Source organism: Falco punctatus (genome assembly GCF_963210335.1).
Source record: "Falco punctatus genome assembly, chromosome: 3".
NCBI lineage: Eukaryota > Metazoa > Chordata > Aves > Falconiformes > Falconidae > Falco > Falco punctatus.
Genome location: NC_137582.1, coordinates 14,251,230 through 14,278,301, shown reverse-complemented (window position 1 = coordinate 14,278,301; position 27,072 = coordinate 14,251,230). Strand labels below are relative to the sequence as shown.

At 63.0% G+C, this 27,072-nt stretch overlaps 2 protein-coding genes across 31 annotated transcripts in view; both read right to left on the bottom strand.

Annotated features, from left to right (window-relative positions):
- Positions 1 to 18,550, bottom strand: part of LOC308061521 (microtubule-actin cross-linking factor 1, isoforms 6/7-like) — a 34,764-nt gene extending 16,214 nt beyond the window's left edge. Inside the window, exons 1-8 of one of the 4 annotated variants that reach the window (XM_080381613.1) lie at positions 12,232 to 18,550; positions 8,973 to 9,052; positions 8,042 to 8,171; positions 2,702 to 3,297; positions 1,952 to 2,122; positions 1,616 to 1,782; positions 482 to 641; positions 183 to 267 (exon numbers count right to left, since the gene is read on the bottom strand). In XM_080381613.1, coding sequence (XP_080237739.1) covers positions 183 to 267; positions 482 to 641; positions 1,616 to 1,782; positions 1,952 to 2,122; positions 2,702 to 3,297; positions 8,042 to 8,153 — 1,291 coding nt within the window. In that variant the 5' untranslated portion in view covers positions 8,154 to 8,171; positions 8,973 to 9,052; positions 12,232 to 18,550. The other 3 variants (XM_080381615.1, XM_080381614.1, XM_080381616.1) reach the window with 3 other exon arrangements.
- A 472-nt stretch (positions 18,551 to 19,022) lies between these two features.
- PLEC (plectin) overlaps positions 19,023 to 27,072 on the bottom strand; it is a 67,500-nt gene continuing 59,450 nt past the window's right edge. For all 27 annotated transcript variants that reach the window (XM_080381584.1, XM_080381595.1, XM_080381603.1 and 24 more), the window contains 2 exons: positions 19,831 to 26,829; positions 19,023 to 19,163 (listed from right to left, as the gene is read on the bottom strand). In XM_080381584.1, the coding sequence (XP_080237710.1) occupies positions 20,494 to 26,829 (6,336 nt within the window). In that variant the 3' untranslated portion in view covers positions 19,023 to 19,163; positions 19,831 to 20,493. The remainder of the gene's footprint in view (positions 19,164 to 19,830; positions 26,830 to 27,072) is intronic.

Below are 27,072 nucleotides of genomic sequence, written 5' to 3'. Positions count from 1 at the left end.
CACCCGGTGGGGGAGCAGAGGGCCCCAAAGACACCCAGAACCAGGTGTCCCCTCACTGGTGTGGGCTGCCACCTCCCCAGGACATGCCTTGGTGCCAGCACAACAGCAGCACACTGTGCTCATTCCCTCCCACATCCTGTGGTCCCGACCTTGCAGCCACCACTTCAGCCGACCCCACTCACCTGTCACCATCTCCAGGACCCGCTGCCCGCTCTCCAGGGCACCATCCAGCTCTCCCAGCCGTTCACGAATCTCCTCGCAGAGGGCCTGGGCAAGAGGCTCCCGTGGCAGCGGCTGCCGCAGACATCACCCCACACATCCCCACTGCACCCACCGGCATGCCTCCCGTCCCCACCGCCAACCCCAGACCTCCCCACGGCCCCGCTCGTGGTTTCCCCTGCCCCACTGAGCCCCACTCACGCCCCCCACCCTGTGCTGCAGCAGGTGCCCGAGCCCACCCAGCACTCAGCCCAGCCTCGACCTGGGTTTGCCGGTGGGCGTCCTGCACACGGCTGACGCAGCCATTGGCATGCCAAAGCTGAGCCAGCTGCCGCTCCGTGGTGCCAAGCCACTCCTGGAAGGAGTCCACAGCCTCCTGGAAGCCCTGTGCCGCCGGCAGGATCCGCTCCAGGTGGCCGTACCTGTGCCAGGAAGGTTGGGTGAGCCAGGGAGGGCACAACCCCTGGCTCCAGGGGCCAAAGCCCCCTCTCCCCCTGGCACCGGGGCTGGGTGGCCGACAGCCACATCCAGGGTCCCCCTGCCCTGTGCTCCCCACCCCAAAACTTCCCACCCTGAATGCAAGGGGGGAGGCGAGGCCAGCATCCCTCTGCTCAGCCCAGGCAGCACCACGAGCATTCCAAGGACACGTGGCAGGTGCCCTGGGCTGAGCAGGGATGCAGGACACAGGGATGCAGGAGGAGGCAGCCCCTGCCCGGCTGCACGAGCGCCGGCTCTACTCCATGACCTGTCCAGGACCTCCCTGCCCCGGTATCACCCTGCCAACCAGGCTGAGCGCTGGCATGGCCACACTGGGGCACCTGGCCATGCCGCTCCACTCCAAGCCCAGCGAGACCCCAGCAAGCTCCCCTGCCCCCTGCAGCAAAGGGCCAGCTCTTGCCCTGGTGCTCCACAGCCTCATGCTGGAGCAGCCATAGAGCCACAAACCTGGTGACCTCAGGGCCAGGAAAGCAGGCAAGAGGCATGGCAAGAGCTTGCCCCAAAGCAGAACTGTCACCCACCGCCCTGCACAGTGCCGGCCTGAACCGCCCCAGACCGAGCCCCTTGCGGGCAGCGGGGAGGGCCGGGCACTGCAGTGAGGCAATGGTGCATCCTGGCTGGCAGAGCACCGCAGAGGCTGCAGGGACCAACCTTGCACCACACACAGCTGGAGGCAGCACAGTCTGCAGGGCACGGTGCAGCCCTGGTGTGAGTGGGATGGGGACAGTCCCTCTGCCAGGGCAGCCCTGGCAGAAGCCCGGCAGAGCATGCCACTGCTGCACACAGGGATGGCAGGGGGGTCACAGCACCATAGCCCCGCTGCCAGCTGTTGGGAGAGCCCGTGCAGGCAGGGAGGGGGTTGCCACCCCAGCTGATGAAGATCTCAGCCCTGACCCACCTGGCTTCAGCCTCCTGCATCAGCTTGCCCCACTTCTCCCCAAGGCCAGAGAGGCTGCCATTCTCCTCAGGCACCGCCGTGTCAGAGCCGTGTGCTGGTGGCACAGGTCTGTCCTGCAGGAAGAGCTCCACCCGTGGCCTCCGCTCCTCCAGCAGCCGCTTCAGGAGCTGCAAGGCAGTGGGGCATAGCACTGTGCTGGGGACCCCCCTACCTCCAACGCCACCTCGGCACAGCCTGGAGAATCAGCAGCCCTGGGACAGCCGCTCTGCCCCCCGGCCCCCTAATCCCTGGCTGGAGAGCAGCGTGGGTGGGACACGCCAGCCTGGATCTGCTGACCTTCTGCTCCTCCAGCTGGGCCTTCGCCACCTTCACTTCTGCTGAGGGTGGCTTCTGGTTGCTAACCAGCTCCTCCATGTCCGCCACCCAGGCCAGCAGGCACTCCAGTGTGTCCTGGGCTCGCTCTGTGCCCGTCAACTCCTCCAGGACTGGGACAGCCCGCAGGGACACCTGGGGAGAGAGGTGGCTGAGCCGCCTGGCTGGGCAGGAGGCAGCCATGGGGCAGCTGTGGGGCTGGGGTATGCCCCTCCCCACCATGCCCTGCCCAGGAGGTGATGCGGGGGACAGGTCCTCCCCAGCATCCCCCCACAACCCCTGCTCGCCCCATCGGCAGGGCTGTGTGGGGATGGGCTCTCTGCAGACCTGCGCTCCTCCTCAGGGCAGAAGGACCGGGCACTGCCCGCAGGGCTCCGCAAAGCCAGGGCTTCGTGCCATGCGGACCCCCTGCAGACACACATCCCCCATCAGCCGCAGCAGAAAGGAGGGGGCTTGTCTCATCCTCTGGCACCCAGATGCCCCAAAGCAATGAGGTGGGGGGTGCTGCCAGCTGGGCCCACATCAGGGCATCAAGGGCCGCATGCCCCGGCCGCAGATCCCCTGGCACAGGAGAGCGGCGGGAGCGCACAGCCCCACATGAGCCCGAGCCAAGAGAGACAAAAGCCAAGACTCGCTCACGGAGACAACTGTGCTGGCAGAGCAGCCCCACTGGCACAGCGTCTTCCACAGCGAGGGTCCCTGCCCGACAGTCACCTCTGCGGCATCCGTGTGTCCAGCGCGGCTGCCAGCCGCGAGCTCCCCCGCACGCTCCGTCAGCACGGTGACGGTCCGGGTGACCAGGGGCTCCCCACCCTTCTCGCCAGCCGGGTACTCGGTCACCTCCACAATCTCTGTCACGATGGTCTCAGTCACCTCCGTCACCTCCGTCACTTCCCGGGTGGTGACAGGTTTCCAGGACCAGGTGCTCCGGGGGGCACTGGCCCGGGGTGGGGTCCAGGCTGCACCCCCCACCTGCCCCTTCAGCGGGATGCAGGCCGTGCTCCCGTTCTGCACCGCCATCTCTGACTGGCTGCGCTTCAGCACGGGGCTGCCCGGCCGGCTCCAGCTGGCACCGGGCACCGGGCTCCAGCCGTTCTCCACTGGCACCAGTGGCTTCTCCGGTGGCCCCAGCCAAGCCTCTGCGATGCTCCTGGTGGGCGGCTGCCCCACGTCCAGCCCCAGGTCCCGGAGCTGCGGCTCCCGGAGGAGCTCCTCTGACCGCCGGCTCTTCTCGCCCAGGCAGCTGGGCCGGCTCACCGAGTTCCCCATGGCATGGGCACAGGCGCCGGGCCCCCGCCTCAAATCCCGGCCTGAAACAAGCCAGGAGGATGCACATTACCGGGGCCACGGCAGGGCTGCACGGTGCCTGGACCCTGTATCCTCTCCTGCCCTTGCTCCCAGCTCTGCCTCTGCCTCGGATCGCTGCTGGTGCTGCCCAAATTCCTGCACGGGCTTTGGGGGTTCCCAGCCCCCTCCCCCCGCAAAGTACTACGGAGAGCCGGGGCCCTGGGGACAGGGAGGGACAAGGCGCTGGCCGTCACCCAGGACCAAGTGGAAGGAGGGGACCCCAAGGGGTTCATGGCGGGGCGTACGGCCCTGCACGTCAGGCGCGCGTCTCGTCTCGTCAGCAGGCATGTAAATGAAGGGTACCGGGAAGCAGCGCAGGGCACCCGGCAGACAAGCAGATGCTCCTGACCGGCATCGCTTTGTGCCATTAGATTAACTCAGAGGCCAGCAGAGCTGGGAGAAAAGAGCCATCTGTCTGCAGGGCCTGACAAAGGCGGCCTGGGGACCTGCTGGGGGGAGCGGGGCTGGGGGCCATCCGTCTGGGAGCACCCACCCACCCGCCCAGGCAGGGAGGCAGCCTCCCCACCCTGCCAGCCCTGCCGCAGCCATAAATCCCCCCGCGCCACCCGGCAGGACCCTCCCACGCCAGCCCCCTGCCAGAGCCTGGCTGCAGCCGCAGCGCCTGCCCGCACCCAGACCCACCGCTGCCAGTGCCCAGCCCTCACGCCCAGCGCTGGGTGCACACCCTTGTGCCCATGTGCACACGCACACACCCCCACGTGCACTCACACGCACCCACACTGGCACGGTGCACCCACACTCCACCCTGGGCATCACACCTCTCTGGCTGGGCATCCCACCGCCGGCGTGGGCCGGGGTGCTGCGGGCACCCACCCAAGGGCCACGCAGCGCTGCACACCCTCCACACCCACGCACCTGGGACCACATGCACACCACGCATCACACCCTGCTCTGCTGCACACCGGGCCACTGGCAGAGACCCCCAAACCCCAACGCACACCTGCGGCCACGGGGCTACACACGACATGCAGCCGTGGCCCAGGAGCACACGGGCCAGGCTGCCCCACGCACCCACAGCGGCCGGACACCCCAGGGTGCACACTCCTGCGTGGCCGGAGCGCCGGCCAGCAACCACACGCACGCCGTGGCACACCGTGGCACATGCCACAGGGACCATCCTCGTGCAGCGAGGCATCGTACGTGCTGACACGCGGCTGCAGCAGGCAGCAGACCCCGCACCCCCGAGCCGGTGTGGCCCCACGCGTGGCATCACGCCCCTGCCCTGGCCCCCCACAACCCTCCTGCGTGGCCGGGCTCCCACGGGGCAGCACGGGTGGAGGAGCCACAGCGCCGGGGGAGGCGCGGGCTGAACCGGGGAGTCAAGCCCCCCACACGCCCCACCGCTGCCGGGGCACCCCCGCCTTCTCCCCCGCCGGCGGCCAGCCCCGGGCTGCCCTGCCCGCAGCCCCCCGCCCGCCCCGCCCCGGAGCCTCCCCAGCGCCCCCCGCCCCGGGCACTCACCCCTCGGCGGAGCCGGGCGTCCATGGGGCCGGGGCCGGCCCGGGGGGGCTCCGCCGCCCCCGCTACCCGCCGCACCGCCGGGCCATGGCGGGGGACAAGCCGGCGGAGCGGAGCGGGGCTCGGGGCTCGGGGCTTGGGCCCCCCCCGCCTCTCCCCGTTACCGCCGCCCGGGCATCCCCCGCCCCGGCCCCGCCGCCGCCTTTGTGCACTGCGCCCGGGGGACGGGGCGGCACCGGGCGGGACCCTGCGGCACGACACGGCACGGCTCGGCTCGGCTCGGCTCGGCTCGGCACTGCCCCGACACGGCTCGGCTCGGCTCGGTGACCCCGCCGCACCCCCCGCTGGCACAATGCGGCCGCCCGCGTTAACTCTTCGCGCGCCGAACGGCGCCGTTACCGGGGAAACCCCCGGGGACTCGCAGCCATCCCGGGCAGGGGGAGGGGAGCAGCGCGGTTCCCACCGCCCACCCCGCGCCGCCCGGCCCCCCCTCACCGGCCACCGCCGCACCTGCTCCCGCACCGGTACCGCCACCGGCACCTGCTCCCGCACCGCCACTGGCACCGGCACCGGCACCGCCGCTGCCACCGGCACCTGCTCCCGCACCGGCACCAACACCAGCACCGGCACCTGCTCCCGCACCAGCACCGGCACCGCCACTGCCAGCGGCACCTGCTGCTGCACCGAGCTGTGCTGCCCCGGACCTGTGCACCCACTGCATCCCCGGCGTGTCTGCACCCGCAGCCCCATGGCAGCACAGCACCACAGTGGCACAGCCCCACGGTGGCACAACCCCACGGAGGCACAGCCCCACAGAGGCACAGCACCACAGAGGCACAGTCCCGCACAGCACCACAGTGGCACAGCCCCACGGAGGCACAGCCCCACAGCAGCCCAGCCCCTCTGGCTCTGGGGTTGCACCCCTCCGGGGCATATTGTTGTGTCTGGCCCCCCCACCTGGCTCCAGCCCCTCCAGTCCTGGTGCTGCCAGCCAGAGTCTCAGCAGGCTGCTGCAGCCGCAGAGGGGGCACAGCCCTGCTCCCTAGAGCTCTTGCAGGTGCTGGGTGTCCTCAGCCAGGCTCGGTGGGACATGGCAGGGACACGGCGGCTGGACAGGGCTGAGAGATGCTACCGCCCACCACACCCCGCAAGCCAGGGTCCCCCAGGCCTGAGATCAGGGACCCCGTTCTGCCCCTGCCCTGAGTGTGGGAGAGCCTGAGGGGGGTGGGCAAGGGGCTGCCAGAGGTGCCGGCGGGGGGGGGGGGGTCTGCTCCTGCTCGCAGGGTATGTGGTGTGAGCCCCATCCTCAGCCTGCCTGGACCCAGCTCTGACACAGTGGCCCCACAGCCAGCAAGAGAGGCCCTCTAGGGTGGGGGGTCCTGCCGTGCACAAAGGAGTGGGTGCCCCTCACCGGGCCCCGGGGAGCCCAGGGGCCGCTGCAAGGAGTGTCGCACTGCACTGATGGATGGGGCTCCCTTGGGGTCTCCTGAAAGCAGCAGGCGGAGGGGCCGGGGGCTTTGTCTGCTCTGCTGCTGGAGATGCTGCAGGGAATTAGCATATCCCAGGCTCTCCTATGGCACTGCACCATCTTCACCGCTCTGCTCTGGCACCTTCCCAATGCCCACAGCTGGGAGCTCAGCACCTAGCGCTGGATCTGTGCATGGGTGCCCTGCCCAGGCACCAGCTCCCTCAGGGGGTTCTGGGCATCCCCAACTGACCCAGGGGCCAAGCAGGTGGGACCTAGCCCTCCCTGATGGTGCTGAGCATCATCAGGTGCCAGTGCCAGTGTGCTGGGGAACATGCTGCTCCACTGAGCACCAGCGGGCTTGACATGGGGGGCTGCTGCCCTTGCCTGCCACCCTGAGCCCCCTGGAGCAGCCACCCCCTCCAGCAGTGCAGCTACCACGCTCCTCCCTGCTGCCACACGGCAAGCAGGCACCAGCCTTGGGACCCCTGGGTTCAGCCACCATGCTGGCAAAGCACCCTGGGCGCCCCACAGCACCCGTCTGGGACCCCACGTGGCAGGGACTGGGCAGGGGGGCAACAAGCTGACTCCCTCAGCAGAGCAACTGGCTGCCTCCTGCCCTGTGCGCCTGCCGGCAGCTCGCCTGGCACGCTCCACAGCCCCAGGTACCGGGCTTGGGGTAGGCACGGGCGCCCCAGGCAGAGGGAGCCCAGTGCGGGGCACCGGGCGAGAGCAGTCGGCTGGAATCCGTAGCCTCAGATCCCGGGAGTGGGGTGGGTTTCTCCTCGGCCTCGGCTTTGTCTGCACCGAGGCCGCGATGAATGGCCCTTTCAGTTTGTGCTGTCATGTGTGTGGAGGGAGCCCGTGTGCTGGCCAGGCCCGGAACAAAAGGAGCCGGCGAGGGACTGTTCGCAGGGCGGCGAGGAGGGGGCCGGCTAGGGCAGCCCCCGCCACGGGTGCTCCCGCCGTGGCTTAGCGTAGATGGGGTGGTGGGAGTTGGTGGCCTGTGCTGGCCCGAGGCTGGGGGAAGGACACACCAGTGCTCTGCCGGTTGCAGGCAGGTGGGTGGGCAGCAAGCAGAGGGGTCTGGGCAGCAGGGACGCCTCTGCACGTGTCCGGGCAGGGGGCAGCCCTCGCACAGCTACACACATCTTACATGGCTGCATGGCCCCGAGCACGGCTGCACACACTTTGCCTGGGCAGGGTGACACGGCTGCACACACCTTGTACGGCTGCACACACCCGGTGCATGGCTGCGCATGCCTTGTGCATGGCTGCACACCCCTTGCCTAAGCAGGGGGACATGGCTGCATGCACCTTGCATGGCTGCACATACCCTGTGCACAGCTGCACATGCCAACTGGGCAGCAGTGCGGTGGGACACGGCTGAGCTGGAGTGGAAGGTGGCCATGGCACCAGCAGGGCACCTAGGCAGCGATGCCACCAGTACCAGCAGGACCCCAGGTACAGCAGGCTCCAAGCCCACAGCAGCCGATGGTGGCGTTGGTGGGGACAGAGGCGTGACTGGGCGAGCACTGTCGGGCTGGGGAGCAGCAACCAGGAACAGGGGACCCTGCCTGGCTCACGTGTCAACAGCAGATCTGTAGGGCTGTGCCACAGGGCCTCCCAGCTGGCCATGGCCCAACACCATCGTCCCTTTCAGGGACCAAGACCTCACCAGCCTTGGTGGAGACGTGGCCCGGGTCCTGCCTGGCTCTGAGCGGTTCTGCCAGCTGCCATGCACCTGGGGGTGAACCCATTACCTGCAGGGCATGGCCAGGCTCCGGCAGGGTGGGCAACCTCTTCTCCACCGCATCCAGCCAGTGCCGCAGGGCCAGCAGCTGCTCGTGCACTTCCAGCCTCCGCTCCATCCATTCGCCCTGCTGCCACGCTCTGGGGAGACAGCAGGGACACACCGGGCTGCTGGGCTGCACGGCTGCCACCTGCCCTGCCCACCTCTGCCACGGGCATCTCTGCCTGGGACCCCCTTGGCTGCTCTTGCGTGGGAGAGGGATGAAATGATGCCCAGGCTGCCAGCATCTCTCTGCCCACAGCGCCCACCTCTCCCCTGTGCTGCTCCAGGGAGAGGATGGCTCTAGGAGTCTGCGGACCAGGGGACATAAGGACCCCAGAGGTGACCCCACTCAGCACCCCATGCAGCTGACCGACGACCACCGCAGATGCCAGGGAAGGCAGCTCTGCAGCTCCGCTCCCAGGAGACCCTGGACAACCTCGCAGGTTTCCCGTAACCAGCCTTGCACCCCATCCCACTGGTGTGGCCAGTGCTGGCCCAGCCATACCTCCCCTGCCTTGCCTACATGCCACCGGGCAGGCATCCCCGAGCCGCCCCCAGCCCCACATGCCCCTCGGCAGGGGACGCCCCTCAAGGGTACCTCGGCCAGGTTTGCAGGCAGTACCTCTCCTCATGTCCGTGTCATTGGCAAGATAAACCCAGAGCCCAGCACCCAGCGCTCACAGCTGCGCCTGGTCCCGTCCCTGCTCGCCACATGGGAGATGTACCTGCACCCTCCCCATCCCACAGCGGCTGGCCCAGACCCCCCGGGGCTGTGCAGGATTTGGCCCAGTTCCCCTCCTCATAGTGCAGATTTCCAAACGCACACATGCAGACCCCAGCCCTGGCCTGCCCTGACAAGGAGCCCTGGCACACCCCGCTGTGACCAGCACTGCCCGTACCTCTCTATCTCTTCCCCATCCTGCGACGACTCCTCCACACTCTGTCCAGAGAGACTGGTGTCATCTGCAGCACAGCGCTTCTGCAAGGAGAGCAGGAGAGGGACAGGGTGTGGGGATTTGGCGGCTCCGCCACGCCGCCAGCACACCAGTGCAGATGTCTGGGGGTGTTGCTGTGTCCCCCACCAGGGACTGCCATCCCCACAGAGGGGCAGCTGCTGGCCCATCCTCACCAGGCAGGACAGAGCACCCCTGGCCGGGACACCCGACCTCCATCCTCTGCGCCAGCCTTGTGGCACTGGCCCACCAACCATCGCCAGTACCTGTGGGTTTCGGCTCTGCTCATCTCTGTCTCCTCTGCTGGGACGAGCACCACTCAACACAGCGATTCCTGCAGCTCTCCTGAATTTCCTGACCCTTTTTCACCTGGGATTGCTCCCAGATCTCACTTGCTGCCAGCTACACCTTCCAGCCCCTTCAGCTTGTTCTGGTTGCTGGTCCCTGGTGTCCCTACATCTGTCCCTCCTAAGGCCACACACTGCAGAGCCCATGGTCCAGCGCCTGGCTGAGCCCAAACCAAGCCATGGCAAACTGACTCACGGCGCTTCCCAACCCGGCCAGGGGCTGCACCGCTTGCCTGCCTCATATTTCCACTGACCCCACAACCACTCCATTTCCCTAGCCCCATGCACAGGATCTGTAGAGGGATTTTTAAAGGACCGAGGACATATGTTACCATTGTCCGGGTTGGACAACCCAGGCCTGTTAGCTGAAGCTGCAGAGCAGTTTTAAATTGTCCTGGGAACAAGCAGTGGGAGAAGGAAAACAAGCTATGCACAAAGAAGAAGCCAGGTGCAGAGCAAGTCCTGGGAACCACGGAATCGGCACACTCTCATCGGCACACTCTGATCAGGCACCTGCAGCATGCTCACCGATCAGCGACACGGACCCCCACGTGGCCCAGAGACTTTTATCCAATCACCTGTGTGTAAAGTCGGGTGAGCGGTCGGTTTAAGTTATAAATATGACCTGTTTGTTTAATAAAGGGAGCACGGCATGTAGCCGTATTGGTGTGATTGTCGTGACTTGGCCGACTCTCCACAGGGGACCCTCTTCGAGGATCAGGCCCCTCTGCCCCAGCACAGCGGGTGCCTTCGCTGGGGGCAGGCACTAGAGTCGGAGGTAGCAGAGCTTAGGCAGGCAGGGGCAGTGGGAGGGGATCATCCTGATCTTGCGGCTTTTCCAGCAATATGAGTTGAACCCAAACCTGCCTTGAGCACCCTGCATGCCCTCGGAGCACCCCAGAAGGCAGAGCCAGCCCACTGTGGAGGCACGGAGCAACAGCACCTTGGACAAGAAGAAAAGGCATGGGGCTGGGCAGTGCCCCTCGAACCACAGCAGGCAGCGTCTCGGAGCAGCCCACGCAGCCTGTGGCACCCAGTTGCATGCCAGCAGCACACGTGGTCCCATGCAGACAGCACGTGTTTCTGGGCATGCGTGTCCACGTGCAACATACTACCCACTCCAGCACGTGCCGAGGCAAACAAGGGGCTATGTTAACAGGGCCCTGTGGGGAGCACAGTGTGGCAAGGCCATTCGGCATGCTTTGCCAAGAGCCTGCAGGTACAGTGCAGCCTGCCACCCTCGGGCACCAGCGGTGGGGCTGGACTTGCTCCAGGCTGGGACACTGGCAGAGCTTGGCTGGGGCACCTCAGAAGGGTCTGGCCATGGCATGGGCTGTGTGGGGCTGGTGGGGATAAGGAGCAGCCCCTCATGGCATCCTCTGAGCTGCGTGCCCCTCCCCCCGAAATGCACCTCAGGCTGCAGCCTGGCCCAGGGAGATGCAGGTGGCTGCCCCCTGCCTCCCTCCTCACCAGCTCCCACAGGGACCAGGGTCTTCCCAGCGGAAACCTCCTTTGCTTCTGTGCCAGTGTCAGAAGGACTGGGATGGCATGGCCGCCGTGGTAAGAATGATAACACGTTACCATCCCTATGAGCCCTTTCCTTGCTGCAGATCACCGCGCTGTGGCAAGAGGCATCTGCCTGAGTTCTGCCAGCCCAGGAACCCCTGGAGACACCCCCAAGATCTCCTCTGGCTGTGACCAGCCGTCCAAGCTGTTGGCAAGCTCAGAGCCTGCACACCTTGTGCAGAGCCTGCAGCTGTTCCCAGCTCTGGTGCTGTTAGCTCAGCTGCGTTGCTGCAACAAGTGGAAGGAGATGCTACGTGAAAACAAGCCTAGGAGCAACGCTGCTCTGCACAGGCATGAAGACAGGGGGAGGAAGAAGATGCCAGTGGCTGCTCCATGCCCCAACTGGGGAGCCGGGTTTGCAGGAGGGATCACACCATGCCTGTACCCAAAGGCTGAGGGAGATGCTCACACTCCTACACAGTCCTAAGAGCCCTGCAATTAACCTGTCATTAGCCCTGCTAATGCCTTGCCAGGTCACCTGGCTGAGCATAACGAGGGGGAGCAGCCTGTAATGCTGCAGATGCCACTGGGAATCCCATGGAGGGAAATGGGAAAGCGCACAGTGCCAGCGGCCGGAGCCCTGGAGAGGCTGGAGGAGGCCAGAGCAAGCAATGCATATGCCACAGCGAACAGCAGGGTCTGGGACAAGCTCCAGCCTGCGGCGAGGGACTGCATCCAGCATGAAGAGCTGCAGAAGCATGCCCAGGGAGGGGAAGGAGGAAGGGGAGATGCAGCCAGCTCCGAGGCTTTCATCAGAGGAGCAAGGGAGCCTGGTGCTCAGGACCCCTGGTTCATTTTAGCTGGGGCGCAGCGAGGGCAGCTGCTGAGGTGTGGGAACGAGAGTGTGGGCGCTGCCAGAAAGGTGGCGGGAGCAGGAGGCAAAGCTTGAACACAGGTTACGGTGGTGCCATGAAGATGGTGATGACCGCAAGACCTGATCAAGGATAGGTTGACCATGTGCCATGATGTTCGCAGGCTCTGCCTGCAAGGGGAAACAGCTGAGGACCGTGGGCTTGATAAAAGGGAAATAAAACTGATTCGATGCAGAAGCAATGGCAGCAGCCCTGTACAAGGCACCGGTAACACAGCTGAGCATCACAGCCGGGTACATGGCAGAAAATGGGGCTGGATGAGGCTGGGGGTCACTGGGAGGAAGTGGTGACCGATGCAGCTGCTGAGGAGGAGCAGCAGGCAGGGCTTTGGTCAGAAACCATGCCAGAAAAAGCAGCAAATTGCTGAGAAGAGGGGAAGCAGAGCCAGGCTGGTGCCTGGTACCTGCTCCTGCAGCCCACCTGGGTCAGGCATGGCTGTGCACCGAGAGCTGCCGTGCTGTGCCCATCTGCGCTGGCATGCGGGTCACAGCTGCAGGAGCCTCCTCACGGCTGCAGGGTTCAGGGTGCAAGCTGCAGCACACCATTACGGCTCCTTCTGCCGGTGTAACCGAGCAATTTGCTTTATGCCAGCTGCAACCACAAAAGCTGCAGCATCCGGCCCCAGTAAATTTGCATCTCTTGGGCTCATGGTAGTGGCAGGTCCTACCAAACATAGTCAGGGCCCTGGGGATGCACAACAGGACAGGACAAGACCCCTCTGGGATGCAAAGGTGATGTGAGGTCACATCCTGGCAACACTTTGCCTCCCATAGGCACAAGCCAGGTTCCCAGGGTGGGAGCAAGACCTGGTGCTGGGTGTACAGGGCAGCAAGTCACAGGGCAAACCGGGGCACGGGGCAAATGAGGTCGTGGGGAAAAGGCAAAGTTTGTCCTTGGCTGCAGAGTTCAGAGCTAAACCAAAGCGTATGTGAAAGGGGCTGCAAGAAGCAATGAGCTCCCCAGCGATTATGTCTTCCAGACGCAGGGGGATGCTCACCAAGAACATGGTCAGGAAGAGACGGATGTTCGTTCACCCCCCAAAACCTGAGTAAATACAGGAAAAGGACCATATTCCACAGTGCTAGGAAGGGAGTGTAGCAGCCTCTCATTAGCTGAAGTGCCAGCAGGGCATCAGAGATGCTCCCGGGCATGTGCATTCACTGCAGACCCTGCGTGCACGATGCCATATGCTGCAGTGGGGTCCCGCAGCCCCACGTACACTGCAGCTGTGGCTGCTCACCCCTGGAGCTGGCACTGGTGCCCCTCGCCGGCTGGCCAAGCCAAAGGCTACGGCTCAGCTCCCTCCTCCCCTGGGGACAGGCAAGTGTCCAGGGGAGGGAGCAGGGTGGTGCGGTGGGGGGCACTGAGGCATGAGAGGTCGTGGCAGCTCTGGTGCAGACCGGTGCAAACACTTGCTGTGGTTCTGCAGCGCTCCTGCCCCACACCACCGGTCCCGTGTGCCCCACAGGTGAGCCCTCACCCCAGGGCAGGACTACAATGCCTGCAGTGCATGGCACCAGCCCTGCTGCTGGAGCTTGGGCACAGGGAACCCGTGCTGCTGGGGAGCTGGAGGATGCTGCCACAGCTGGGTGGTGGACAATGGCACAGGGAGGCCTGATGACCACAGCGTCTGCAGTGGGCAATGGTCTTTCAGTAACAGAGCCCAAAACCCAGCCCAGGCTGGTGGGGATGGAACCCCAGCTATTGCTGCCAGCCTGTCCCAGACACAGCACGGCATCACACCTGCACAGGCAGGACTGGCCACCTGAGTCCTGGGGACATGCCAAGAGACACCAGACAACGAGAAGCAGCAAACCCCAAACCAGTGCAGGGATGCCCACATGCTTGGTGCTGCCTGTGCTGGCAATGGCAACAGCCATGAGGCTCCCCACAGCTGCCGCCTGCCCCGGCACGTCAGATCTGGAGCAGCCCCCAGCCCCAGCTCAGCTGCCGGCCCGGGACAGCCACCAGGCACAGTGGGCAGCGCCAGCCAGTTACACCCTGGGACATGACAGCCGGAACAAATGGATTTGCAGCTGCCTGACAGCAGCGACGCGGTGCCTCAGGAGGGAGGCACAGGTCCCCACACCACACTGCCCACACGGTCCCACTGGCGGCTGCACATCTCAGAGCACCCCGAGGTTGCTCAGCACCATCGCTATCCCCACCGTGGGCACCCTGGCCATGTGCCCAGCAGCACCACTACCTGCAGAGCTGCCCGGTGCCCGGTGGGATGGGCAACGCACTGGCTGCAGCCCTGGGCCAGGCTCCCCAGCAACCAGCGCCATCACTCCAGGACCTGCAGCGAGGACAGGGGTGGATTCACCAGCCCAGCTGGCACCAGCCCCTGGCACAGACCACGCCGTGCTCCTTGACGGCACAGAGAAACGCAGGCACATTACTGCGAGGCAGTGCTTGACCTTGGCCAGTGCATGTCGGGATTTTGCTGGGGAGAGGCAGGGACCCCGCCTGCAGTGAATGGGCTCTGTGCACTGCAGGGATCTCGAGGTCCCTGCACTTGTCCCCTAGGCAGCTGATCTCCCTAAAGAAAGGTTTAGTGCCCCAGTGAGGGGGGGGGGGGGGGCGTGGGAGAGGCCGGTCCAGCTTTGTGGCTGCTGGGTAAGCTGTACAGAGAGTTCCCAGAGCGGCACACTGCGGGCTGGAGCCAGCAGTGCCCGGGGCGGCAGGCACGCGGAGCTGGCAGCTGGTGTGTGCCAGCGGGGACGAGCTGGCTGCTGCGGCTCCGCTTGTGACAGCAGCCACAGGTCCCATGTGCCAGGCCACGGTCAGCGGCGGCTACTGCAGGACAGGGCAGTACAGCTGACAGTGCTACCGTTCAGGCAGTGATGGGCAAGCACCCACGCACTTGGGGTGTGAGAACCAGCCCCACAGCAGGGCCATGGCCTGCAGGGTGCCCGGGCACAGCCTGGCTTGGCCACGGCACACCTGGGAGCACCATGTGGTGCATCCACCCGGCAAGTATCCCACCAGTCCTGCCAGACAGGCTATTTGTGGACACCAGTGAGCACTGGGTGGCTGCTCCAGGGGCGAGGGAGCCCTTCCAGAGCTGACTGACAGCCACGCCAGCGCGCCATTCAGCGCTTCGCCTGCCACCGCCCCGCGGTTTTAACGCTGCGTGACAGTTTAGATTGCAGGGCCTGAAAGGGGAGAGCTCTGGCCCATGCATCAGAGGGGCAAGCTAAGCTGCAGTGCGGTAAAAACGGGAATATAATAGAGTTATCCCTCACAATTAGCTTGGCCCAATTACATGCTCACTAGATCGCTGCTGGTGTGCAGTGCAGCTTCATGGCTGCCGACACTGCTCACGGCTGAGCTGCTGCTCCCCCTTGCCTGGTCACCGACCCCCGTCGTTCCTCACACGGCACTCAGCCTCAGCCAGCTGTGCCAAAGCCAGCAGGGTGACAGACACAGGCCCTCTCCGCCACATCGACTCGGAAGGAGTGACGGGACAGGTCAGCGCTGCCAGCCCCTGCCACTGCTCTGCCCCAGACCCTGCTCACCCAACCACCCCAGCGTGGCAGACCTGGAGCACCAGCTGCATTCTGCCCCACAGACTCCAGCTGCCCTTGTGACTGGCCCTCCCACCACCCAGAGGTATGGCAGCATGGGGAGTGGGGGCTGTTTTCCCTACACGGCGCATTTCTCCTCCCTGAGCCATCGGCGGTGCTGTGCTGTGTGATTCGGCCTGTGACTGCTTTAAGGACCAGCGAGCAGCGAAGCCACTGCCAGCCCCAGGGCAAATGCCCCACTTGCCACTGTCCTGGCACTGCCACTTGCCGTCACGCTGCCTGTGCCATGCCTGGCTGATACTGAGCCCTGCCAGATGCTGCTTGTCAGCTCCACACCATTACTGCCATTGCCCATGGGAAGCCAGGCGGCTCTAGGGTGAGCGCATGGGAGGCAGATGCTGCCCATGGGAAGGGGCTTTGGGAGGGAACTGGGGGGTCCCAGGGGATCAGGAAGGTGACGTGGAGCAGTGTGAGACAGCTGGAGGTGAGGGATGCCTGGAGATGGATGAGGAACATCACGCTAGGTGGGAGGACAGACTGTCCCCATGTACCACACAGCTCACCCCACGGCTGGCCCCACGACACCAGGCCGCTGGTGGCCCCACATGCCCAGCAGGCAGCCGGGAGCAGCCAGCCTGGATGCACGGCGTGTCCCTCTCCACCTCACCCTCCTGTGCCCCTTTTCCAGCCACCACGGTGGAATGCCACCATCCCCAGCTCACCCATTGCCCCTGCGGGTGGAGCAGTTCCTGCTCAGCATGAGCCTGGCTCACCCGGCACCCCGCTAGGGGAGGGTCCCCATGCTGGGGCCAAGGTGGGCACACAGCTGAGGGGTGTGTGGGGAGGGGGGGTCCCCTCCAGCAAACAGGTGCTGGTCCCCAGGGATTCGTTCAAGAACTGGGGGGGTTCTCACCTGGGGAAAGGGAGCTGGACCCCAGAGATATTGTGGGTAGGTGGGGGGCTTCTAGCCAGGACCATGGGGTTTAGCCCTGGATGCAGAGGGGTCTCAGGGATCTTATGAGGCTTGTGGGAAGTGTCCAACCTTGAGGGGGGATCAAGAAGTTGGAGGGTGGGATCAGGGAGTTATCTGAGTTGGAGCACAGACCTGGGCTGCCCATGCCCTCCCCAGGGAGCCATCCTCACTGTCGCCCCATGGACCCATCCCGAGTCACAGCAGCCCTGTCCATCCCAGCACAGGGGATGCACGTCCCCCACAACCCCTCCACCCCAGCTGTGTCCAACGGCCACGTCCTGCTGCAGGCTGGCCAGCAGGGAGGGACGCCACTGCTAATTGCAGACGCACAATGCAATTAACGTGCTCCCAAGCTGCTGCCATCTGTCCCGGCCAGCCTGGGCTCCCTACCCAGGTGCCGACACACTCAGCTGCTCCCAGCACAGTCCCGCTGCTCCCAGGCAGACTCCCACTGGCCTCAAGACATTGCACGGGTCCCGCGAGGTCCCACGCAGCTCCGGTGCTCCCGGCATGGTGCCTGGTGGGAGGCACTGCCACAGGACGAGCCTCCTGGCTCAGGGAGTCCCAACCTGGACAGAGCAGTGGCACGTGGCTCACAGCACTGGAAAAGGCTCCTTGAGCCGTCCAAGCCAGCGCCAGTGAACCTCTGCGTGGGCATCTGTGCTGACGTCTCCCAGGTTTTCCCAGGCTGCCCCTAACAAACCCCGCTGGTGCCGCCACCAGCTGGCTGCCCGACCAGCTTGCCCTTCTCCCTCACCACCATCCCAGCCACAACGGCTCCAGCACTGCCAGGCTAAGGGAGTGCCCGCGGCGCACTGCCCGCTCCGTGCAGAGGCACCCGCAGGTACAGCTCCAGCCCAGCAGCAGCACATGTTGGCACAGCATATGAGCGCCCGGGCGGACAGCAAGCCCGGAGCCCGGCTGCCAGAGGGATGGATCAGTCCCTGTGCAAAGGACACAGCTTCAGAAGCCTCCACACCACCAGCAGTGCCTGCTTGCTGCTGCTCCCTGTCCCCAAAACTGGGGACCCACCAGCATGAGGCTGCAGCCTCCCAGCACAGGAGAGACCCCAGCCCCGCTACACCCACACACACCACTGCCCATCCGGGGCAGCTGGGCAGCTCTGGGGACAGTCCCGGTGACAACCCCACAGCCCTGCTCCGTGCTCAGCAGCACAGGGCTGGGGGGATGCCCAGGCACAGCAGCGCATGAGGCCAGCACAATGGTGCAGTGCTTGCACCAGGAGCTGGTCAGACCTCCAGCGCCCCAGCACGCTCCACCATGACCCGCAGCGGCACACGGCCTGGACAGCACGGCCCGTGGCACGGAGGCGTGGGAGGTGACTGGCAGCCCCTAGCCTGCACCTACAGTGGCGAGGCCGGGGCATGGCCACCGGTGGGGAGCAGCGAGGGCGAACAGACCACGCGGAGCTGCCGGCTGGTTTCATAGGATCTCTTTTACTGACCTCGCTGGGGAGAGCCATGGGTCCATACTGCATGTTTTACAAACACTTCACGGTATATACAAGTCAGGTTTTAGTGTTTTGCCCCCAAAAAGAGATGCTTTTGGATTATCGATCAGCCCCTGCTGCCCTGATGAGAAATGACTGGGAAATCAGGGGAGCACAGGGCCCCGAGGGAGCGGGAGCCCTGGCTCAGGCTGGGCTACAGTACAGTTGCCCACATTAGCATGTCATGCAAAAGCAAAACTGGATAATGAGAATAATAATAACGAATGCTGAGGAATAACATGACTCGATTTACACGTGGCAAATGAGAGCAGGCAGAAAAGAGGAGAGGTGCTGTGGAGATCCGTGGGCGAGCCATGGCACTGTGCCAGGCGGCTCTCCCTGGGAAGGAGGGGGTGCACCTCAGGCACGCTGGCACGGGGCAAGGGGAGGGCCAGGCGACCGCACAGGTGCCTCTCGGGGGGACCGGGTCAGCCAGGACAATTGTGGGGGCTTTGGCACCAACAGCCCGAGCCGGCACGGCCCCTCCGCTGCATCACTTATTGCTTCAGCCCCTGGCCAGGGCCCTGGTGGAGTGTGGCGTGGCAGGGGGACGGGGGGCTGTGTGCTGCCAGGGGGCAGGGGCAGCGGGTGGGCCAGGGCACCCCGCTGCTGGTGGGGGGGCTCCGGTGCTGCAGGGCAGCCCCCACACCCAGGCAGCGTGGCCCCCAGTCTCTGCCCGGGGACTCTGGCAAGTGCAAAGGGAGAGGGAGCACGTCCCAGTGTCCTCAAATGCGGTCCCACTTGCCCCGGGACGGGGGTACGGGCTCCGTGGCAGCGGTGAGGGGAGTTGGGATGGACATCCAGCAACACTAAAACAAAGCGAACAGAAAAGATGGGATGAGACAGGGAGACTGGTCCATGAGATGAAGCCATTGAGCCCAGCCGGCAGCGCTGCGCACCCGCCCTGCACCAGCCTGCTCACCCCCACGCTGCCTCGGCGAGCCACAACTCCTGACCAGGGCCAGCCCTCCCGCAGCCGGAGCAGCTGGGTGCAGCCGTGGCTGAAAAGCCTTCACCGTGGGCAAGTGTAGCCCAAACTGCACATCGGAGGAAAACGACACCCCCCCTGGACATCTCAGTGTCACCGCTGGGAGAGCGCAGTACCCAGCCAAAGCCCCAGCACCAGCCCAGCCAGCCCCGGCAGGGAACGGCAGGGAACCCCGGCTCCAAAGAGTGAGACTGGAAAGGTTGGCATTACCTGTGCTGGTGAGCACGGCCGAGGAGCTGCCGCGTCCCGGGCTCCCCTCAAGCCCATCCACGACTTGCTGACGTCGGAGACCCAGCTAAGGAACTCACCCAGTGGCAAGGGGACTTCTTTGGTGGGACTGGAAAAAGATGTCTGCCAGAGAGAGAGTGCGTTATTGCGGGTGAAGGGAAGGGGAGGAAAACCAAGAGGAAAGGAGTTACCACGAGGAAGAAAAGAAGAGTCCGGCTTTACAGAGATCCGCCTCTTTTCTAACACAAGAGCACACCAGGCTGCTTCAGCGTCCCACGACCCACCCTGTGCTCAGAGGGTCCCATGGCCTCCGCACCCCTCAAGAAGGTCTGGAGAACCCCCGTGGCAAGGTGGAGGGACGCATGGCCAGGCAGTGGCTGGGGTCTGGGCGCAGGAACCGCGCACGGAGCCAGGCTGATTTTGGCAGCGCAGGGCTCTGCTGAGCTCAGGCACGGGCTCTGGCGAAGGCCTGTCAATTCGTTAAGCTACATCAGTGTTAAGAAATCAACCTTGTGCGGAGCACTTCCCAGATACACGGAGAGACAGACAGACAGACAGACAGGCAGACAGACAGGCAGGCAGCAGCAGGTGCGGCCGCCGGCTGGCTGCGACACGAGCCACGTGGGCAGGGAGAGCCAAGCACGGCTGGTGTGTCCCAGCGAGCAGGCGGGCGGGCTGGCGGAGGTGGCAGTGGACACGCAGCAAAGCCCCTCGGTGGGCGAAGCGGCGGAGCGGAGGCAGGTCCCTCCGCATGGCGCGGAAGCACCGGGCAGCATCAGCGCGCACTTACGGTCGGGGCACCGGCTCCGCGGTGCGGTGGTGGGGTTGTGCCAGGAGGCCAAGCTGGGGAGTTGGGGCAGCTTGGGAGCCAGGGTGCAGAGCCCCCTCCTTGCCATGCTGAGGGTGGGTGGAAGGGGTCCAGGCAACAGTTCTGGGGCCGGTGCAGAGCGTCTGGCTGTCCGGCGCCGAGCAGCGGGGAGCCCACGGTGTCCTCCTCTGTCCTGCCAGCATGCCGGCTGTGGTGCACCATGGGAACAGGGTCCTCTCCTCCTTTGGGGTGCAGGGGATGAAGCCGGTAGGGTTAATTACAAAAGAGTCACTAAGTGGTTAGATCAAAAAGACTGAACTGTTTTCCTGTTTTCTGGCTCTGCCCAGCCATGTCCGAGCAGCTAAGTGGGACCGGCTCTGCAGAGGACAGGAACAGCAGCAGGCTCCCGGGGCAGCAGATCTGGGAGGGTAGTGTGTTTTCTCTCTCATCTCTTAATATACAAATACTGTCAGAACAATTGTATATATTAATATATTAGTCTAGTCTTTTTGGTTAAACTTTAGGCACTGCTTTGGAAGAAAAATGGAGTTTAAAAATTAAAAAAAATACTAGTGATTAGCCAGCAGCGTTGCCACATGCGGAGCAGGCGAGGCGGTGGGTTCCTCGGGCAGGGGCCGGCAGGTTTCATGCCACGCGGAGCAGGGGCCCACACAGCCCGAGGTGCTCCCTGCTCGCCTCCTGCCCACAGCGACTGCTTGCGAGGGACAAGGCAAGGGTGAGGGCAGCCACCTCCACGGCACTCTGGGGACCCATGGCGTATCTGCGCCCAAAACTCGAGGAAGAGTAGGAGGAGGAAGAGAAGGTCATGGAGAAGCCAGAACCGGTGGCGTCGAAGCTACCTCGCCTGGAACCCGACCGGGACCCAGTCCGGGAGCCTGACCGTGAGCCAGAGGTGGAGCCAGCACTGCTGACATTGTAGGGGCTGTAGTAGCCTTTGCTCGACTGGGAGGAAGCCTCCAGCAGCCGCAGGCCAGTCCCATCCTCGATCATGCTGCGGTCCATTGCGTCCTTGTAGGAGATCTTGAGCTTGGTTTTGGGGCAGGTGAGATACTTGGAGTAGGTGTTCACATCCCGCAGCTTCTGGGCTGTGCGTGTGTCGATGGTGCCTTTCTGCAGAGCTTCATCCAAGGAGACACGGCCCTCAACATCGGGCTCGATCAGGCCCCCCGTCAGGTACTGCACCTCCAGGAAGCGCTGCCCGGCCTCGTAGTACAGCCAGCCCTTCTTCAGGGCCTGGGCTGCCGACATCTTCGTCTTGGTCCGTGGGTCCTCGAAGCCGTAGAAGGCCTTCTGTGCCAGGTTGATGCGGTCCACCATGATCTTGTCAACCAGACCCTTGTTCACTGCATCAGCAACGGAGCACTTATCACCGGTGTTGGGGTCAATGATGCCCCCGGTGCACGCCTGGGCTTCCAGCAGCCTCTGCCCCGTGATGTTGTCCACGAGGTTGCGGCGCATTGCCTCTGTGATGGACACCTTCTCCAGAGTGTCCGTGTCCAGGATGCCTGCCACTGGCCCAGTCTCCTCAGTCGGGTCGCTCCACATGGATATCTGCGTTCGCGTTGGGGCTGGGCTGACGGTGTAGGAGGAGGATGATCCCACAGAGGATGACCGTGACCGGAAGCCGCTCATGTTGCCAGAGAGCATGTCTGCGAACTCAGTGATGGAAAGGGTGCCTGAGCGGTACTGGTCCAGGGCTGACTGGTCAATCAGGCCCTTGCTGATAGCATCATCAATGTCATACTGGCGTCCCGAGCGCCTGTCAATGATCATCGACTTCACCACACCGTCAGAGGATGAGGTGGTGATCTCCTCCCACTCGCATTCCTGTTCTGACAGCTCCAGGTAGGTCTGGTGGTCGATGAGGCCCTTGCGATAGGCTTCGTACACGGACATCTCCTTGCCTGTCTCTGGGTCAACAATCACCACCCTGCGCTTGCGGACGGAGGACTTGGAAGAGGTCTTCCTCTCCCGCTTCTTCTCCTTCAGGGGCAGGAGGCAGAGGCCGGTCTCTGGGTCAGTGATGCATCGCTCCATGAGCTGCAGGTAGGTGAGGTTCTCCTCCGTGTTGGGGTCGAAGAAGCCCTTGGTGTCATCACTGGGATCCAGCAGGATCTCATTCATCTCCTCGTCAAAGAGGCCCCTCTTGTAGGCAATCTCCACAGGGAGGCGGTGGCTTTCCTCAGGATCAATTATACCTCCTGTAGCAATCTGGGCCTCAAGCAGGCGGATCCCATGGTCCTTCAGGATCAGACCCTTCTTCATGGCCTGGAATAGGGAGATGAGCTTGCCAGAGTAGGGATCCCGGTAGCCAGTGACCGCTCTCTCAGCGGAGAGCAACTTGTCCTTGAACTCAGGACCCACAATGCCCATCCGCACAGCTTCCTCCACTGTCAGTTTGAGGCCCTTGATGGGGTCAATCACGTACCCTGTGGCTGCCTGTGCCTCCAGGAGCTCAAATGCGGTGCCTGGCCTGATGATACCCTTCTTCATGGCCTGGTACACAGACAGCCGCTCCTTTGTGGAGTCCACAAAGACACCAGCAATGCAGCTGGTGCCCTCCAGGAACTTCTTCAGGTTCTTAGAGACCTCTTCGATGGAAGTGAGGCCCTCCTGGAGGCGCTGGGCAGTGGCTTCGTCCATCACCTGTGAACGAACCAGCTCCTCCACCGTGATCTGCTTCCGCAGCCCCCGGAAGGTGAGCTTCCTTGTGTCACAGAGTGGGAGCAGGAGGAGCCCAGTGTTCTCATCCTTTCGGCACCGTTTCAGGAGCTGTGTGTAGCTGAGCTTCTCCTCTGTGGAGGGGTCCACATAGCTTCGCACCTCGCTGGGCTCAGACAGCATGTCATATGTGTCCTTATTGATGAAGCCCCGCTGATAAGCCACCTCCAGGGGCAGATGGAAGCCCAGGTGTGGGTCAATGATGCCACCAGTGGCTATCTGGGCATCCAGGAGCTTTAGGGCCTCTTCGCTAGGAATGAGGTCTTTCTTCATGGCCTGGAAGATAGAAATCTTCTGTTCACTGTATGGGTCTCTGTAACCAGTCACGGCCCTCTCTGCGGACAGGAGCCGGTCATGGATTTCAGGCCCCACCACACCTTTCCTGACTGCTTCATCAACAGTCAGCATCTCATTCTTTGTGGGGTCAATCATGAAACCGGTGGCAGCCTGGGCCTCTAGGAGGGAGCGGGCCACCTCAGAGTTGATCAGCCCCTTCTTCAGTGCCTGGTAGATACTGAGCTTCTGCTTGGAAGAGGGGATGTAGATGCCAGCCACACAGCCCGACCCGTAGAGGCACTTCCAGACAGTTTCCACATCCAGGAGCTCCCGGAAGGTTTTGGAGCCCTGCTTCAGCAGGTTGTAGATGTCTAGAGAGATGATCTTGGCCTCATAAAGGTCCTCAGCTGTGATGCGGCGCCGGACATAGTCATAGGATGTAAGATTCTGCTGCCGGATGATCTCAGTCTTCTCAATGATCTCAATAATGATGATGATCATACGCTCCTTGGACACACGGCCCGACTGGAACTCCTCCATGAGCTGCTTCCGCTGCTCCTCGGGCAGCAGGTCTGAGTGCATGATCTCCCACAGCGACATGGAGGAGCCTGCCCTGCTGCCCACGGGGATGTCCACCTGTGTCTCCTCAAACACCTTCCGTGTCTCTGCCTCTGTATACACCTGGGTGGTCTCCACCACTGCAGGCTTCTCGGGCTCCCGCAGAGGCAGCAGATACAGGCCCGTCTCAGGATCCTCAATGCACTTCTCCTTCAGCTGCTTGTAGGTGAGGTTCTCATGGGTGTTGGGGTCGAAGAAGCCCTTGGTGTCATCAGTGGGGTCAGAGAGGGTTCGATTCATTTCCTCATCAAAATAGCCCCGCTTGTAGGCCACCTCCACGGGGAGACGGTGGCTATTGACAGGGTCAATGATGCCACCAGTAGCAATCTGGGCCTCAAGCAGGCGGATGCCGTGCTCCTTGACAATGAGTCCTTTCTTCATGGCCTGGAACAGGGAGATGGTATTGCCCGAGTAAGGGTCCTTGTATCCGGTGACAGCCTTCTCGGCAGACAGCAGCTTCTCATGCAGTTCAGGCCCAACAACACCAGCCTTCACCGCCTCATTGACATACAGTTTCCGGTTCTTCACAGGGTCAATCAAGAACCCGGTCGCCGCCTGGGCCTCCAGGAGGACCACAGCAGTGCTGGGCCTCAGCAGGTTCCTCTTCATGGCCTCGTAGATGTTCAGCTTCTCCTTGGTTGCCTCCACATAGACACCAGCAATGCAGTCACTGCCATGCAGGAATTGCCTCACCGCATCTGTCTCAGAGAGGTCCTTCACTGATTTCTTGCCTTCCTTCAGCTGCTCATACTGGGCTTTGCTGATGATGCGGGACTCCACCAGCTCACTGGCAGGTACAGGTGCCCGGAGACCACTGAAGGTCAGCTTCTCCTGCTTTTTGGTCTCTGCCTCCTCAATGATGGTGATCACGATCTTGATGATCTTCTCGATGGTCACCTTCCCGGTCTTGTACTGTCGGAGGAGCTCCCGCCTGTGCTCCTCCGTGAAGTACTCGGAGTGGATCAGCTCCCAGATAGTCATTGTCTGGCCCTTCATGCTGCCTACTGGGACCTCTACGGTCGCCTTGTCAAAGCACTCCTTCGCCTGGCTGTCTGTGTAGACCTCCTCCTGCTGCGACTGGATGGCTTTGTCTGACAGGGGCAGCAGGCAGAAGCCCGTCTGCTTGTCACGGTGGCACTTCTTCTGCAGCTGGGCATAGGTGAGGTGCTCTTGGGTGTTGGGACAATAGAAAGCCTTGGCATCATCTCGGAACTCGGCCAGAGCCTCATTTATCTCTGGATCAAAGTAGCCCCGCTTGTAGGCGACCTCGAGTGGGAGCCGGTGGCTGTTCACAGGATCGATGATGCCTCCAGTGGCAAGCTGGACGTCCAGCAGACGGACCCCTGTATCGCTGGGGATGAGGCCCTTCCTGAGTGCTTGGAAGAGGGAAACCGTCTGGCCTGTATAGGGATCCTTGTAGCCAGTCACTGCCTTCTCTGCAGACAGCAGCTTCTCATGAAACTCTGGCCCCACCACCTCAGCCTTCACTGCCTCATCAACAGAGAACAGCTTGTTTCTCACAGGGTCGATGATGAAGCCGGTAGCAGCCTGTGCTTCCAGCAGGGACAGGGCAATCTCTGGCTTCAGCAGGTTTCTCTTCAGGGCGTCATAGAAGGTGAGCTTCTGGCCAGTGGACTCCACTAGGACACCAGCAATGGCATCCGTGCCCTTCAGGTACTGCCGCACAGACTCCATCTCTGCCACATCCTTCACAGACTTCTTGCCCTGATGCAGCTGGTTGTAGAGGTCCTTGTTGATGATTTTGCTTTCCAGCAGCTCAGCAGCGGGCACAGGGGCCCGGAGGCCCTCGAAGCACATCTGGCTCTTTTTCTCGCTTTCCTCCACAACTGTGATGATGATCTTAATGATCTTCTCCACTGTGATCTTGCCAGTCCTGTACTGCTGGATCAGGTCCCGCCTTTGGTCCTCAGTGAAGTATTCAGAGTTGATGATCTCCCAGATGGTCACTGTCTTCCCTTGGAACTTGCCAAACGGTGCTGTCACCGTGGCCTTCTTAAAGACATCCTTAGCTTCTTTGTCGGTGTAGACCAGCTCTCTTGTTTTAGCTGCCTGGTCAGTGAGTGGCAGGAGACACAGCCCTGTGTCTGGGTCAGTCACGCACCGCTCCATGAGCTGCAAGTAGGTGAGGTTCTCCTGTGTGTTGGGGTCAAAGAAGCCCTTGGTGTCATCGCTGGGGTCAGAGAGGACCTGGTTGATCTCCTCGTTGAAGTAGCCCCGCTTGTAGGCAGCTTCTACAGGCAGGCGATGGCTGTGCACGGGGTCGATGATGCCACCAGTGGCAATTTGGGCCTCAAGCAGGCGAATGCCGTGCTCCTTGACAATGAGCTCCTTCTTCATGGCCTGGAAGAGGGAGATCTTGTCGCCCGTGTAAGGATCCTTGTAGCCAGTTACTGCCCGTTCAGCAGACAGCATCTTATTGTGCAGTTCTGGCCCAATCACGCCCTCTCTCACCGCCTCATTCACCGAGAGCCTCACATTTCGCACAGGGTCAATTATGAAGCCGGAGGCAGCCTGCGCTTCCAGGAGAACCAGTGCAGTGCCTGGGCTGAGCAGCTTCTTCTTCATGGCTTCATAGATGCTCATCTTTTGATTGGTGGGTTTGATTAGCAAACCAGCAATGCTGCTGTTGCCCTGCAGGTACTTCTTGATGTCTTCCCGCTGTGAGAGCTCGCCAACACTCACAACACCCTTCACCAACTTGTCTAAACTATCCTTGCTCAAAATGCCAGCATCAGCCAACTTCTCTGCAGATACCTTCTGACGGATGCCATCAAATGCAAACTCTGGCTCCCCGTTCTGTGCTAAGCCATCCACCGCATCTCTGCCATTGGGCACAGCTTTGATATCCAGCAGCTGCGTTGTTGTAACCGTGGCCTCCTCGGGCAGGTCATCTGTCTGGATCATGATCTCTCGTGTCTGGGCCAGGGCAGCCTTGTACTCCTCCTGCATCTGCTCAAGCCTCTCCCTGAGCTTCTTGTTCTCCTCCTCCAGGAGTTTCTCCTGCTGCTGTCGCTGTTTCTCCAGCTGCTGCAGCTCCTCCTGCTTGTGCCGGACGTTTTCCTCTGCTTCTTTCTGATGTTTCTTGGCTTCGTCCAGCATGGCTTTCAGCTGCTGCTTCTCCTGCTCCATCTCCTTCTGCTGACGCTCCTGCTCCGCCTTCAGGTTCTGGGCTTTGTTCACCTCATCTTTGAAGAGCTTCTCCAGCTTCATTTTCTCCTCCTCGATGAACCTCTCCTTCTGCAACAGGGCATCCTTCTCTGTCAGGAAGGTCTGCTGGAGGAGCTGTGTCTCCTGACGGAGCTGTGCCTCCTGGGCCACCTGCATCTGGGGTGGAAGAGAGAACAGCATGGTCAGAAGGCACTGTATGCCCAGGAGGGCAGTGCTGGTGGGACGGCAGGGGCAGGCTGGGGCAGGAGGACAGGCAGCAGGGCTGGCACTGGGCTGGTAGGGCTGCAGTCACCCAACCGCTCTGCTGTGTCAGATAAAGAGTTAAGGGAGCTGGGGTTAGGGAGCCACAGCAAACAACACGTGGGTGGAATGAGCAGGGAAAAGACACAAGCTCTTCTG